Source organism: Gracilinanus agilis, chromosome 1 (genome assembly GCF_016433145.1).
Source record: "Gracilinanus agilis isolate LMUSP501 chromosome 1, AgileGrace, whole genome shotgun sequence".
Lineage (NCBI taxonomy): Eukaryota > Metazoa > Chordata > Mammalia > Didelphimorphia > Didelphidae > Gracilinanus > Gracilinanus agilis.
This window is the reverse complement of record NC_058130.1, coordinates 201,611,718-201,627,513: the sequence shown is the minus strand read 5'-3', so window position 1 is coordinate 201,627,513 and position 15,796 is coordinate 201,611,718. Positions and strand designations below refer to the sequence as shown.

The following is a 15,796-nucleotide window of genomic DNA, read 5'->3' as shown; positions in this document are numbered from 1 at the left end:
TGTTTGGGGAGGGAGAAAAGGGAGCTATGGGGGCAAATGAGACTTTCCAGGTCACCTATTGTTTATACAAATGGTTTATTATGTTCAGTAGGACCATTTTGCCCCCCCTCCCCCAGTACATGCACCTGTGCATGCACACGTGTACACCCCCTCACCTCTCAGCCCTTTTCCCAGGGGTGGCTCAGTCCTCCAGGGTGCAGAAGAGGAGAGGAGGAAGTCCAGTAACAGCTGATTCTAGGATCATGTGTAGAAAGGACCTGTTATGGCCTTCAGTAATGGGGGATGGAGGTGGTCAGCCAGTTGAGGAGGTTGATCCTTCATGAAGAGGCATGTGAATAGGCACACAGCTTCCCCTTACTGGAGAGAGGGTACTCATTCATAGAACACAAGCACCCATGCTTTGAGACTGGGTTTTGTGGAGATGCCCAGGCTTCACCAAACCTATGGGGTTGGTAAGGGTTGGGGTGAAAGGGCAAAGTCCTCCAGAAGAACAGGAGGAGAGTTCTCTAGCAGTAGCCTGGGAATGATAGAAAGTACTGGCTCAGCCACTCTTGGGAACAGTCTCCGCTGACAGACCTCTGACGACATAGAGCCACAAACAACCTCAAAGGCCCCCAACCACATGCCAAGGACAATTGCCATCCTGGTGTGAAAGAAGCAGGTTTAAAGATTAGGCAGTCTCCTCAGGCCCTCCAAGAACCTTGGGGGCATCTAATCCAACCCCTCATTTTACAGAGGAGGAAGCCAAGACCCAGAGAGGTTATGTGATTGCCATGTTACACAGGTTAATGTGTTGGAGGCCACAGACAGTTTAAAAGGTGAATCCACAATTCCACAATCAAGCTTCAGGCCCCACTGAGAAAGGAGTGGCTCAGTCTTCCAGGGTTAGGGGGAATCGGGAAAGTGTCACCTGGTCAGGAGGCAAAGGATGAAGAAGGCACTAGGCCCTCCAGCAAAACCAAGCTGTCTGTCGTAGTCTGTAGTAGTTGAACTCTGTTCTAGAGCAGGAGTTGGGAAAAGACTGACACAATGATGGGCAGCATCAGGCTTGGTGCCAGGATGGCTGAGGCCGAGGAGACTTTGGCAAGCTCCCTTTTGCACAGGTCCAAATCCATATGGGACTCTTGGATCAGGGGCACATAACGGGGCTGAATCTCTGAAACCTTTTGGTGGATCCATGAGGCATAGCTGGAAGTCAGAGTGTAGACTCCAGGCCTGTTGGGAGCCCCACAGGCATCTCCCCAGCTCACAACACCAGCCAGGAACCATAGGCCTCCCACAGGGCAAGAGAGTGGTCCTCCAGAATCTCCCTGGAGATAGAAAAACCACAAAAGGTTAGAACAGGAAGGACCTTGGAGTTCTAACATTTTGTAAGGAAGCTAACTGGGACTAGGGGAAAGGAAGTGACATTAAACAAGTATTCCTTCCAGCAGCTACGAGCCTCTATGACCAGTAGATTTGAAAAACCAGGACAGCTGAATTTTCAGCTCTTTTTAGAGCCATCATGCCTCCTAAAAGACTATGGCATCTCACCTCTTGCCTCTTTCCTTCAAGGCCCAGATGACTCTGAGTATCTCAGTTCCTGCTTCTTGTTAGGACCCAGGTGGACTATTCTTTTCGTTTCTCATCACCCTCATATCTCACTGCCTGAGGCCCGACCCTTACCTGGCAGGCATCTTTGCCACCTTGTACAAAGCCAGCACACACCATGTCCTGCTGGATTGTATGTGGTTCCTCAGGATCAGGGTTTATGTTGTAAAGACAATTGCAAGTCTGTCGGCTAATCAGAGGCACCTGCAGCTGCTGTAAGATCTTGGGGCTAGGAAGACTCACTGCAGGAAAGGAGATGATATGGGTACATATCAAACCCCACACCCCCATCTTCCCCATCTCTTTGCTTTTTTAAGCCCTCTTTCTGTCTTAATGTCAATTTTAAGACAGAGGAGTGGCCAAGGCTAGGCAATGGAGATTAAGTGACTCACACAGGGTCACTTGGCCTCCTCTTTCTTTGAGATGGATATCATTGGCTCTGATGACCCATACGGCCACAGCTTACCTGAGCTGTGCGTATTGCCCCAGCCTGTGACTGTGCACTGGAGTCCATTGGGGAAGGTGGCATTGGCTGCTGGGAGGCAAACAGGACGGATGTGCCGGGAGAAGATCACAGGAGACTTGAGTTGGATGAGAGCAATGTCCCCCTGGGAGCCCTCTTCCACATAGTTATGATGGGTGAAGACCTTCGTTACAGTCTTAACCACTGCATCAGGGTTATAGGTGCTGAGCTGATGGGCCCCTAGCTTCACCTCATAGTCATCCAGTATGTGCTCCCTGGGAAGAATAGAGGAGAGGAGAGCTGGGCTCAAGGTGTCCCTGACCCCTTCATCCCCAAACCATCAGTATCGTTGCCCCTCCCCACCCTCTAACCTTGGGAAGCAGTGGGCTGCAGTCAGCACCCACTGTTTGGATACCAGAGAGCCTCCGCACACATGGACGCCATTGTAGGTAATGCTGACCTGCCATGGCCACTGGCCTGGGGACGCATTGGAGCCCCCCACGATCCGTGGCTGCGGGGCCATGCCACAGGATGCTTCTGGAAGATGGTGAAGGGAGAGGGAGCTGTTGGGGCCTCCTGCCCTGACCACACATCCAGGCAACCATCCACCATTCTTCAGCCCTCTTTCTCCCCTTCCCTTCTCTTCATGTCTCCTCTCTAATGTCTTCCCTCTCCCTTCTTCCCTTCTCCCATTTCCCTCTTCCTTTCCCCCATTCTCTATGTCCAACAGAAAGTCCTTCCCCCCCATTTCTTTCTCCCCTCCTTCCCATCCCCGCCTCTAGTTTTCCCCTTCCTCCCCTCTTCTCCTCCAGGTTCTCACCTTCTTCTTTCCCATCAGCCCCTGAAAGGAAAGAAAGGAGAGAATGAGCAGGGCGGGAAAGGGGAAGTGGCTAGGGCTGGGGTCTGGGATATTTAGATGGGATGAAGGCCAGGAAGGTCACAGAAGCTTGGAAAATTAAAGAACCCGGAGGAATGCTAAGCTGGCCAAGATTCGGGGAGTCAGGGCAGCCCGAGGTATTGGGAGACAGAACAGGACCCGGGAAGTAGGGGGAACTGACCGCCTTCTGTCCCTGGACTCAGCCTTGCTGCCTTCACTCACCGCTTCCCAGCAGCAGCAGACTCAAGCTTAGCGCCGTCACCAACGCTAGGGGACACTCGGATCTCAGACCCATCCTCCAGCTCGTGGCCCCAGTCCGGGACTGCCTTCCCCCTGCCCCGACAGGTCTGTCCTAGGGGGCAAGGAAGACTGTCCGTTGTTAAAGAATTTGCAGTAGGCTATCTCGACGGGTAGGAATGGGGATGAGGAGAACTTCAGGGAGGGGTCAGGAATGGCTGAGCTGGTAACCGGTGTCACCTGTTCCCGCCCTGCCCCGCCCCTACCTGCCAGTCAGCCCCTCCCCCTTTACGCTTCCCCGGGTTAGGCCAACCGGGACTTGCCCCCTTAAGCCCCGCCCCCTTTCCCCTACCTGAAGGAAGTGGGGGTTGGGCTAGGGTCAGTCCCAGTGCCCCTGATTTTCTTTCTCAGAATCTAGCGTTTTCTTTTCAACTGGAATCTCCATAACTCCAACCTTCCCAATTCTAAACCTTTTCCCTGAGACTCATGAGGGGATCTGTGTAATTTTTAAGCGTTTCTCCGGGACCTGGTGCCTGAGGAAATTGTTTGTTTTTTAAACCAGCACCTTCCTAAGTATTGGTTCCAAAGCAGAAGAGCAGCAAGGGCTAGGCAATGGGGGTTAAGTGACTTATCCAGGGTCACACAGCTAAGTGTGTTTGAGTTGAGGAAACTGTTAATAAACAAGTGTCTTTGTAGACCCTCCAGCCTCTTTCCCAACGGCCACATTCAAAGCCAGATTCTGGCATACCTGGGCTTCTCTGTGACCACCATTGCCTTTGACAAATCTACTGACAAAATCTTCTTTGGTTCAGGGATCTGGGAAAGTGAATGTGGACCAATGGTCAGGGAGAACAAAGCCAGGATTGATTTTATGGTAGAAGTCATTTACCAGTATAGCCTTGGGTGCAGGACCAAGGTCTGAATAGGCGGTAATATGGGAATAACATTCTTTGCATTACCAAAACCTCCAGGAGGAAATCACTTGTACCTCAAAAGTACCATATATTTGCAGGATTGTCTGGGTTTATTCAAGGACTGACTGGTGCTCAAAGGTTGGAGGTAGACAAATAAGATCTTTAAAAACATGATACCATGTATGTGAATGTACATATGAATGTGACCTTTTTGGTTCTGACTAGATAGTTCAATTCCTTACCTAGCATTTGTGAGAAGTCAAATAAGTCCCATCCAACCAGTGTCCATCTTCCAGAGCTTTCCCCCAGGGTCCTAGGACTTGGGCCTTTTTAAGTCTAGCTACTCTTCCCCAACTCTGGGGACTGGATCTGACCAAGACTGGAGGTAGGTGAATTCCTGAGAAGTCTTGACCCATGAAGGAGATTGGGAAGAGGTGTGCTGGTATAGACTTGTTGCTGTGTGAAAACACTTAGTATTTACGTTGTGTTTCTCTGGGAATGGGAGACACCTGTGATTTTATATATATATCATGAAGGGAGACTATACCTGACAAAGTCATTACAGTCCTGAGCCAGAAGTTACACAGAAGCCTGGACTGAAGGGAATTTCTTCCCTCTGGTAGTTATCTGCATCAATGAAATCACTTCTATCTTAGATAATCAATAGTAAGTATCTAGTTTAAGGTAGAAGAGCAATAAAAGCTAGGCAATGGAGGCTGACTTGCCCAAGGTTACAGGACAGATTTGAATCTAGGGCCTCAGATTTCAAGGCTTGGCTCTCATCCACTGAGCCTTCTAGCTGCCTCTAATGTATGTATTTGATGGAGGGAGATAGAACACCTGGGAGGAGGGGAATTGAGACTGGTACTCCTTTACAGCAGTGACAAACACCCAGCTGACCTTGGGCACACCCTCTCCAGGTAGGTAGGAATGAGTGGCAGCTGCCACGTTATCAGTTACAAATTTCTCTCCCAGCCCTGTGTCTTGACTCAAACTTCTGGAACCTCCAGTGAGGACAGCTCTGGACCCAAACACCCTCAGGGCCTCAGAAATAGCTAGTCTGAGGATCCCTTCTAAATGACCAAATTCCAGATCCAGCCTACTCTGGCCCCTTTTCCAAGTTTCCCAGAACCAAAATTGAGTTCCATTTGTCTCAATGAACCTTCAACTCAGTCTCAGACTGAGTTTCCTATTTCCTCAAAGCCCAGGGTTCTATACTCCCTGTTCTTCTGGCTTAGGGATACTGAACCCTGTGGCTTCTCCCCATCTTCTCACCCAATCTTGTGGTCTCTCCACTCTCCTTCCCCAAAGTTCCCAAAGACTCTGTGGCCTGTGTCTTGGGTTCTATGGCCCCATGAGGCCTCTATCTGGTCTTCAACCAAGCTGAACTGGTGTGCCTTTCCCACCTACTATCCAGGCCATGTTCTAAGTTTCTCCCTCTTTCTTAACCCCAGTTTTGTTCTCTGGCCTTTGGGTGCTTCCCCCACTCCCAAGGCATCAGGCATGAAAGCAGCTGCTGGCAATGTTGGCTTTGTGTTTATTGCCCAGGTATTCACTCCACCCCCAGGATTCCTTGGCTCAAATTAGCAGTCCAATTAGACACCCAGGGTTGGCAGTTAGTCACCATCACCATCATCCTCCTTGAGGGAGGTGTGTGTGTATGTGGGGGGTGGGGGGTTGGGGGGGGGGAGCTTTTGAGGTTCCCAGCCTGGAACTGGTCTGGGCACATTCCAGCAGGAGTAGCCACTTATGACTTAACAGATGAAAATGGGAGGGAAAAAAGAAATGGGTACATTTGCATCTTCTCTCCTTGGTCCTCAGACTCCAAGTAGGAGAAAGAGAAGGAATAACAGTAACAGAGCAGCTTTTGAAGGTGTTGAGGCCCCACTCAGAGTTGGAGGGCTCAGGCCTGGAGGACAACGGTCCCAGTCACTCTGTGGCGTGAAGTCAGACCCGTGGGAAAAGGATGCTTGTTCCAAAAAGGATGCTTCCCCTACAGTGTGTGAGATCCAAGACTCTAGGGGCCCCACTGGGGCAAATAGCTTCCTGCTTCCCTTTAAGGCTAGGCCAAGTAGAACCCAGGTGCCTTGTTCTTGGCACATGAGAGCTGGTGTTGAATCCACCTAGAATTTGGAATAAATATTTAAGACTCAAAATCTGAAATTAATAAGTCACAAAGGGTTAGGTCTGGACTTGGTCTTTTTGTCCTGTTTCACAAGCTCTAGGCCAGCACTGGCCTAGATGTGGGCAGAGCCAGCACTTGGAAACTTTGCTTGCCTCACCCCTCTTTCCAGGGGTCCCAAAGCAAGCACTTCCTTCATCTCTCTGGCAATTGGGGGCTCAGACAGCTAGAATTTGCCCTCTTTAACATGGGAAAAGGATCCTTCTCCCCTCATTTGAATCCCAAAGATCATTGTCATTCCTCCTTGATCCTAGTTTCTCTTCCCCCTTGCTTTCTTCCCAGCAAGGCTCTGTAATCCCAGAGCTGTCTCCTCCCTTCTCTTCTTGCCCATTCATACCTGAAATCTGTCCTCTGTCTTTTCAGAATACTTGACACAGATGGTTCCATAGGGCAGCTCACCCTGGTAGAAGCAGTGGCAAAGTCCAGGGGGCAAGATGTAGACTTCAACAGCCAAGGGGACTTTTGGAAAGCAGAATCATTAAGTTTTATCAGAAATGGCAGGGGACCTCAGGGTCTTTCTCCAAAGCAACCTCTTCCATAATCTTGAATCAAGGTTTTATTCTTGACCTTTAGTCACCCAACTCCATCCCTCCTGTAATGACCTCATTCTTCTCACCTCTGTCCTCTTGTCTTATATTTCCTCTAAGACCCAAGAATAGGGTCTTAGGCCCCTAAAATCCCCTTTTATATTCCCTAGAGTCTTTTTGGCTTTGCTCACCTCTGTTGTCTTTCCAGCCTAGCACCAAGCAGTTTGTCCCAGGTAGGGCAGGTTTAGCATGAAGACAGACAGGCAGGGCAATGGGGGAAGGCTCTACTCTGGTGTCTAGCTCCAGTAAGATTAGAGGTGCTCCGGATCCCACAATGGAGGGTAGTTGAATGTTTCTGACCAATCTTGACACCTGGAAGCCCTGGGCAGTGGATTTGGACCCTGCCCTGCCCAGGTAAACTCGAAGACTAGATTCCGCATAGGCCTGCCTGTTAGGATGATACCAGTTTTCCCCTTTGAGCAACTTCTGTTGCCCATGGGTAGAATCTACTTCCACTACCCACTTGGGGGTTTATCTCCTAAGCCCTGAATGGTTCCTCTTTTTTTTTTCTCTAGCTTCAAAGTATTTTACAGATGCATCTTCTCTTCCTTCTATCTCAAGAATAAAGATCTCACTGTTCTCAGTCTTGCTCTCTACCCTCTTGTCCACTTGAATTCCACTTTAGCCAAAACCACTGAATATTATGTCCCCAAAGAATTCACTTAGTTTTCTCCATTGTATTCCTAATAGAACCCTCAAGTCTTATCCCCATCTCCAGTAGGAACCTTGAATCCCCACCTCACATGGAATTACCAATTCCCTGCCCCCTTCCCCAAGAAACATTAAAGTCACCCTCTTCACTGCATAAAATCACTAAATCTTCCTAAAAATAATAAACAGTATATATTTAAAACCATTATCAGCAAGCATCATCTGCAATGGGGATAAATTAGAAGCCTTCCCAATAAGATCAGGAGTGAAGCAAGGATGCCCACTATCACCTCTATTATTTAGCATTGTATTAGAAATTGCTAATGAAAATGGAATTGAAGGGATTAAAGTAGGCAGATAATGATAGTCTACCTAAAGAATCCTAGAGAATCAACTAAAAAACAGGTGGAAATAATCAACTTTGGCAAAGTTGCAGGATACAAAATAAGCCCACATAACTATTTCCAACACAACTCAGCAGCAAGAGTTAGAGAAATTCCATTTAAAATCACCCTAGTCAATATAAATATTTAGGAATCTATTTATCAAGACAAACACAGAAATCTACAACACATTTTCCACACAATTAAAACTAGATTGAAGTAATTGGAAAAAATATTAATTGCTCATGGGTGGGTCAAGCTAATAAAAAATAATCCTATCCAAATTCCAAGTTCATTCAGAAGAACAAAAGATCAAGAATATCAACGGAAAGAATGAAAAAAAAGCGAAAAATGGGTGCCTAGCAGTACTGGATCTTAAACTGTACTATAAAGCAGTGGTCACCAAAACAATGTTACTGGCTAAGAGACAGAAAGGGAGGAACAATGGAATAGACTTGGGGTAAATGTCCTCAACAAGATAGTGTTGATAAACCAAGATTGCAGCTTTTGGGACAAGAACCACTATTTGACAAAAACTGCTGGGAAAATTGGAAAGCAGTGTGGGAGAGATTAGGTTTAGATCAACATCTCACACCTTACACCAATACAAATTTAGAATGGGTAAATGGATTTAAATATAAAGAAGGAAACTATAAGTAAAATAAGTGAACATAGGTGAACATAGCTTACATGTCAGATCTATGGGAAAGGAAAAAAAAATTTCCAATTTTTCCAAAACCAAGCAAGAGTTATTTAAAAAGATTTTTTAAAACAATCTTTTAAAACAAAAACATGACAAAGGTCTAATTACCCAAATATATAAGGAGCTAAATCAATTATAAAAAGCCATTCCCCAATTGATAGATGGGCAAGGGACATGAATAAGCAACTTTTAAGAAATCAAAACCACCAATAAGCATTCTAAATATCTAATGGAATGCAAATTAAAACAACTCTGAACCTAACAGTTTGGCTAATATGACAGCAAAGAAAAGTAATAAATGTTGGAGAGGATGTGGCAAAATTGGGACACTAATTGCATTGCTGATGGAGTTGTGAATCTAACCATTCTGGAAAGTAATTTGGAATTGTGCACAAAGGGTGCTAAAAGACTGCCCTTTGATCCAGCCATACCACTGCTGGGTTTGTACCCCAAAGAGATATACTCTTGTAAGGAAAGGAAAAATACTCGTACAAAAAATTTTTTAAAAATTTATAGCTGGGCTCTTTGTGGTGGCAAAAAAATTAGAAGGAGGGGATGCCCTTCAATTGGGGAATGGATGAAATAATTTGTAATGTCTATTGGTGATGGAATATAAACTAGAGGAATTCCATGTGAACTGGAAAAATCTCCAGGAATGGATGCAGGAGAACATTGTACACAGAGAGGGATGCACTGTGGTACAATTGAATGTAATGGACTTCTCTACTAGCAGCAGTGCAATGACAGGGCAATTCTGAGGGACTTATGAGAAAAGAATGCTATCCACATTCAAAGAAAGAACTGTAGGAGCAGAAACACAAGGAAAAAAACAACTGCTTGATCACTTGGGTCAATGGGGATATGACTGAGGATGTAGACCCTAAATGTTCTAGTGCAAATATTAATATAGAAATAAGTCTTGATCAATGACAATGCTCATTGGCTACAGGAAGGGGGATGGAGATAGGGAGGGAAAGAACACAAATCATGAATCCATGGAAAATATTAAAATTAATCAATAAATTTTTAAAATAAAAAATTACTAACTCTTGCCTTCTCTCAAAAAAAACACAAATGAAATCCCTCCTTTAAAATCCCTCAAGTGCAAAACCTACCTTGTCACACAGTGACTAGCTGCTAGGATCCAACGAGGGCTCACCAGGATGCCCATGCAGATTCCACCCCTGGTTCCATGCACTTCTGCCATCCAAGGCCATGAATCAACATCCATTTGTCTAAGGCCACAAACTAATGAGAAAAAAGGATTCCAGTCAGCCATTGAGAAGTGAAGATTGGCTAGGACCGCCATGGAACCACTGAAGCCATTGAGTTTCCCACTCCCCAGGGAATCTGAGCACCTACCCCAGACCCAGCACTAGTAAGTCCTCCATAAGAGTCCCTCCCTCTCCTCTCCCTTCTTCCCTCCCTCCCCTCTCTAGTGGAAACCCTGAATCCTTCCCTTAATAAAGGCACTGTCTTTCCCCAATCATGAAATGAAACCTTTGGAATCCTCTATGAAACTCAAATCCCCCACTCCAACCATACAACTAATCCTCTTTGGACAAACAATGACTAAATCCAGGCCCCCCACACACACACATACACACCATGGAAACCTCCATTTCAGGAATCCCCCATAAAAACAGTGAGTTCCTCCATGGAACCCTTCCCCATGTCATGGTTCTACCACCTTCCCTCCTTACAAACTTGTGAAAACATCAAATTCCAGCTCTCTCATCCCTTTGGAGCCACTGAATCCCTTTCTGTGGAAAGCTGAACTTTCTCCTTCCAAAAGTTTAAGTCCACCCCCTTATGCCTATGAAACCACTCATTCTTTCAGAGGAATTGCTAGGTTACTATTTTCTTGTTTAAACCCTTACCTTCTGCCTTAGAATCAATATTCATTCTAAAGCAGAAGAATGGTAAGGGTTAGGCAATGGAGTTTAAGTGTCTTGCCCAGGATAACACAGCCTGACCAGGTCTCCAGGCTTAGCTCTCTCTAGCCACTGAGCCACCTGGCAAGGTTACTATTTCTTCCCATGAAATCAATGTCCATCTCCATGGAACTATTTGAACTTCTTCCCTCATCTCACTGGAGCCATTGATTGTTCCTGGAACCCTCTCCACCCCAGCCCAAAATACTGAATCCTGTCCCCCCTTCTCTCATGAAACCGTTGAGACTTCCCTGACATGGGACCAATTAATCTCTCCTCCAAAAAACACTGAAATCATGAAACCCCTGACAATGTCCCCCTCATCATACAACCCATTCCCAACAAGGACTTATTGAATTTCCACCCTTTCCCAACCACACGGGACCAGTGAATTCCCTCACTGCATCACCAGGTAATAACTCCAAAAACTGGAACTTGAACTGTTTTCCTGTGAACTTGAAGTGGTCCATGAGTGTCCTCACCTCTAGGGGTGCTAATAAAAGGACAGGTATTTCGGATCAAGTTCTCAATTAGCTCTGTCTCTCCTAATCTTGATTTTTCAGGTTCCCAGTTCCAATTCAGTTGCTCCTCCATGTTGGCGTTAATGGTAATATTCCTGATCCAGAACTCATGAGGTTGTAGTGGGGAGAAGATCTGAGGTCGGAGACAGTTTTCTGGGGGCACTGAAACAGCTGCCAGAAACCAGTACCCAGATTCTTGGCATAGGAGGCTCCAACGGCTTCCCATCTATGAAGTGAGTAGAGGTATCAGGAGGTCAAAGCCAATGGCCTGTCTACCTCTGGGACCATTGGACTTCCACAAAGACCCCCCTCCTTCTCCCAAGACCCCTAGAATCTGGAGGCAACTCCTTAAGCTTATCCCTCAAGCATTGTTCCCCTCCCAGGAACCCTGGAATATGGGTCCAGATCCCCCCAAAGTGAGCCCCTGCTCCCCTAAGCCAGCCATCAGAATTCTCTTATCACCCAACAACGGTCGGTGTCCTCCTCAAGGCGGTACTGCGGACACAGGATTAAGGGATTTTTTCTAGGCTTGGGCACAACCTCCCCCTTCTGGTTGTGAAGGCAATGACACCACCAGTTGGACATCAGCTCAGACTCCAGCAAAGAATCAGCAACAGGAGGTGGCTCTGGAAAGAGGAAGGAGAGGAAAAGCTGAGGCTGCTGGGAATGGTTTGCCCTGCTTCTTGCCTGACATACACATACAAGTTAGTGTGGAGGGGACTCACCTCCCGGACCCCACTGGGCGAGGTGGCATTGGCTCCCAGGCACAAAGTAGTGGTCCTCCATGGGCAAGCACACAGGCCTGGTTTCATTCTTCTTCACAGGCACTCCTAGCTCCAGCAAGGCCAGGTCATAATCATAATCCTTGGTAGAGTTTACATGTAACACAATTTGGGTAACAGGTACCCTCATGGCCTTGGGTGGAAGTACTGCCTCGAAGTCCATCTTGTTTAGGTCCAGGCTGTCAAGGGTTCAGAGAGAAAAGCATTTTTATTAAGTTTCTAATTCATCATGTTAGTGCCTTCCCCCAAAATACTCTACTTCCAACACAGAACTTTCACCCCTCTCCTTCATCCAATACAGAACTTTTACTTTACTGCTCTCTACCCCAACATACTGTAGACATCCAATCCCTCCATGTGGCCTATAAGGAACTCAAGATCTGTCTGCTGGCACTCCTTCAGGAAGACACCTATGCCATCACTCACCCCTGAAAGCAGCTGGCCGGCACAAGGACCCAGTTCTCTGACACCAATACTCCATGGCAGGGCTTGAATCTTGGGCTAACCACCATAGCCTTCCAAGGCCAAAGACCAGGCTGTTGGGCCCTTCCACATTCTGAGTGTGTAGGAGACATGTTAAGAGAGGATTAGACTCAAAAAACATTCCCATCTCCCAGCTTAGAACATCAAAGCACCTTTTTTTACTGGTCATCCTGAATAAATTCCTCACCTGGCAAGGCAGGGGTGCAGTTCCCAAAAGAATACTCTGGCAAATCAGGTAGGAGAGGTTCGAGTTGTGGGGGGAAGGCAACCTTATGTCCAGTCACCCTTTCCCGGATCCAGGATTCGTAGTTTGTCACAGCTGTGAAAACCCCCAGCTTATTTCTTCTCCCACAACCAAAGCCAAAGCTGGTGATTCCAGCCAGGAACCATTGGTCTCCTTCCTTACAGACCAGCGGGCCTCCAGAGTCCCCCTGTGGAAATTGGGTTTTGAGTTGGAGGAGACCAGACCCCACAAGTCACAGCTATTGTACTTAAATGGAATGGAACACTGGGGGGGTCCAAGTCAGAAGACCTGGGTGTGTTGCTCTAGGACCTTGGATAAGTCACCTCATTTCTCTAGGTCTCAGTGATCTAAAACAAAATCTAATGTTTCTAAAAGTGTTACCTACTTTACAGGGTTACTGTTAAAATACAAGAAAAGAACGAAAATGGTTCCTGAGGAGGTAACAGAAAAATGCCTAGCTGCTATTTCATTAAAGTCAGAAAAGTGGTAGGAGCTAGGCAATAAGGATTAAGTGACTTGCCCAGAGTCAAAAAGCTAGCAAGTGTCTGAGGCCAAATCGGCCTCTGCTTTTTTAAAAAACTAAAATCAGCCTTCCTCCCTTATATCGCTCTCACCTCCAATGAGAAGGAAAAATAAAATCCTTCCTATAAACATTTAGTCAAGCAAAAAACAAATTTCCACATAGCAATGTCCAGAAAAATTGTTACAGGAAAGCGGAAGAGTTCCTTCATACAACTAAGTCTGTTAGGATTGCTTCTAAAGAGTAAATAAGTGGCCTCTGTCAAAGGCTCTATCTTTAAGTGGCTGTTTTTGTGCCTGGGCTTTCTGACAACTGTTTCAGCTGCCAGAAGACTCTAAAGACTTCATTACTGAGTTGTTTTTATCCCATTCTTGACAAATAAAACTCAATATTTCACCATTTCCCTATGGCTTAAGATTTCAACAACCTTGAAAGGTAGGTAATAGCACAACACAAGTATTATCCCCACCTTACTGATGAGGAAAATGAAGCAAGTACTTTAATGAAGTTTTCATTTTAACTAAAAATTTTTACCAATAACACATAAAATTTCCACATTAAGTTTCCTAAAGTTACAGGATCCACAATGATACATGTAAAACCCAGCGGAATTGTGCCTCAGCTAAGGGAGGTTAGGGGGGCTTAGGGGAGAGGGAAAGAACATGGAATATGTTACTAGGGGAAAATATTCAAAACAAAAATCTTTAAATAAAGTTATAGGCTCCAATTGGTCTCCCTCCCTCCTTCCAGATCTGACAAACAATTCAATCTGGGTTATATGTGTACCATGCAAAGCAATGTTAAATTTGTTAGGTAAGAGTCAGTTATCTGGAAGATAACTGTGTGTGTGTGTGTGTGTGTGTGTGTGTGTGTGTGTAGGGTAGCTAAAGAAGCATGGGGAAGCCAGATCAGGATAGAATGGAGATGTTCCCCTCTCACCTGGCAGGTATCCTTCCCACCTCCAAGGGAGCCTGCACACATCATCCCATAATCAAGGTCCAAAGTTAAGTTGTGTTCAATTGGACTGTGGTCAAACAGACACTGGCAGGCCTTCTCTCCAAAAATCTTTAGTTCTACCTGCTGGAGGGTCCTGGGGGGTCTGAGAGTTACTGTGGAGAAAGGAATCATTCTCAGGATGGGGAGGATAGGATTGGTGGCAGAGGGATTTGGGGATGGGGTGGGTGAAAAGGCTGGTCTGGAGGGGAAAAGACTGAGGAAAGAGGAAAAAGAAGTGTCCTTGCTCTTCTCTTTCCCTTGGACGTCTCTGCTCCTAGGATTTCCATTATCCTCTCTAGATAAATCATTCCCAAATCCATCTTAGAGTCACTCCCAAGTTTCTCTGTAGCTCCCAACATTTAAAGGACATTTCCACTGAAATGTCCCACTTTGCATTTTATTTTATTCATTTTTTTTAAACTTTACCAGTGTATTGATTCCAAGGCAGAAGAACATTAAGCCCTAAGCAATGGGATTAAGTGATTTACCCAAAGTCACACAACAAATAAAGTGTCCTGAGGTAAGATTGGAACCCAGGACACCTCCATCTCTGGGTCTGGATCTCAGCCCACTGTGCCCCTCCCCCCTTAACTTCTAAAATGAGGACAATGCCTGTATCACCTGCCTCAGAGTTGGATATATATAATTATATATATATATATATATAATTATATATATATAATTCCCCCCCCTTCATCCTTTACCTTCAGTCCTTGAAATCAAGTGAAGAAAAGGCTAGGGAATTGGCATTTTAAGTGATTTTCCCAGGGAGGGTCACACAGCTAGATTTCAACTCAAGATCACCCTGCCTCTTATCCACGGAACCAAAGGAACTGTTTTACCTTCCTGGACAGCTAGCTCCCGGGTCCCTTCAGCCTTTCCTTTCTCTGGGATAGTTTCATCTTTAATATTCAATCTGTCACAACCAATCACTCTAATCAATCACTAAATGCTAATGCTAAAATAACTAATCTATTCATTCCCTCCCACTTCCAACACTACCCCCACTTCATGCTCCTGTCCTGTCTTGCTTGCTTTTTTTTTTTAAATCGCCCTGGGTGGATGGAGTGCTCCACCCGGCGACGGGAGGTCCTGCCTTCAGATTTGGCTCCGACACCGGCTCTTAGTCGGGCGGAGCTGCGACTGCGCAGAGCTGCGGAGCCGCAGAGCGGATCACCATACCTTTTTTTTCTGTGGGGGTTCCCCAGCCCGTGGCCCAGCAGGAGGCTCCGTGGGGGAAGTGGTGAGTGGCCTGGGGCAGGCAGACAGGCTGCACTAGGTCGCTGAAGTTGGCGGGCTCAGAGAGCCGCATCAGAGCTATGTCTGCTAATAACGTGAGTCGGGAAAAGTCCTCGTGAATCAGGATCTCGGACACGTTCTTCACGTTTCTGATGGATCCAGGCATCTCATGGTGGGTGCCCAGAGACACCTTGTACGCCTCCGGGGGCTCCACAGTACTGTTCCTGGGGGGAGGAAGGGACGCTGGGGCCTGGCTGCAGAGCCGGGCCTCTCCTCACTCACACACCCACTCCTGGCCCTCCCTGCCAGGGGTGGCCCACCACCACGCGGGGCGGGGGGGGGGGGCGCGAAGTGGAGCTCATGGAAGGGGCTGTCCCTGATAATAGGGATGAGGAGAGAAAAAGTTCCTTTTTAAAGAAGATTTTTAAATGTATCGTTTAAGGACTGACCCCGTTTTACCTCACAATGAGGGACTTTTTTTTTTTTTTTT

General features: G+C 46.6%; 2 protein-coding genes across 2 annotated transcripts in view; both read right to left on the bottom strand.

Moving 5' to 3' along the window:
* Nucleotides 1–58: 58 nt before the first annotated feature.
* On the bottom strand, nucleotides 59–3,274 carry PRSS8 (serine protease 8). The gene is made up of 6 exons (XM_044659602.1): nucleotides 3,153–3,274; nucleotides 2,874–2,894; nucleotides 2,425–2,590; nucleotides 2,057–2,328; nucleotides 1,666–1,832; nucleotides 59–1,310 (listed from the first exon to the last, which is right to left on the bottom strand). The coding sequence occupies exons 1-6, from the start codon at nucleotides 3,223–3,225 to the stop codon at nucleotides 999–1,001; spliced, it is 1,011 nt and encodes a 336-aa protein (XP_044515537.1). The 5' UTR covers nucleotides 3,226–3,274; the 3' UTR covers nucleotides 59–998.
* A 2,340-nt stretch (nucleotides 3,275–5,614) lies between these two features.
* PRSS36 (serine protease 36) overlaps nucleotides 5,615–15,796 on the bottom strand; it is a 17,529-nt gene continuing 7,347 nt past the window's right edge. Inside the window, exons 6-14 of the mRNA XM_044678634.1 lie at nucleotides 12,495–12,738; nucleotides 12,251–12,380; nucleotides 11,768–12,003; nucleotides 11,505–11,668; nucleotides 11,004–11,268; nucleotides 9,703–9,835; nucleotides 6,982–7,238; nucleotides 6,601–6,722; nucleotides 5,615–6,204 (exon numbers count right to left, since the gene is read on the bottom strand). Coding sequence (XP_044534569.1) covers nucleotides 5,899–6,204; nucleotides 6,601–6,722; nucleotides 6,982–7,238; nucleotides 9,703–9,835; nucleotides 11,004–11,268; nucleotides 11,505–11,668; nucleotides 11,768–12,003; nucleotides 12,251–12,380; nucleotides 12,495–12,738 — 1,857 coding nt within the window. The 3' untranslated portion in view covers nucleotides 5,615–5,898. The remainder of the gene's footprint in view (nucleotides 6,205–6,600; nucleotides 6,723–6,981; nucleotides 7,239–9,702; nucleotides 9,836–11,003; nucleotides 11,269–11,504; nucleotides 11,669–11,767; nucleotides 12,004–12,250; nucleotides 12,381–12,494; nucleotides 12,739–15,796) is intronic.

What these genes read in the sequence shown, in the direction of transcription:
- PRSS8 (XM_044659602.1), bottom strand. Translation starts at nt 3,225, where the DNA reads ATGGGTCTGAGATCCGAGTGTCCCCTAGCGTTGGTGACGGCGCTAAGC. An exon ending in TCTGCTGCTGCTGGGAAGCG is followed by an intron (nt 2,895 to 3,152) that starts GTGAGTGAAGGC and finishes CTTTCCTTTCAG; the next exon opens with GGGCTGATGGGAAAGAAGAA. An exon ending in GGGCAATACGCACAGCTCAG is followed by an intron (nt 1,833 to 2,056) that starts GTAAGCTGTGGC and finishes CCTTTCCTGCAG; the next exon opens with TGAGTCTTCCTAGCCCCAAG.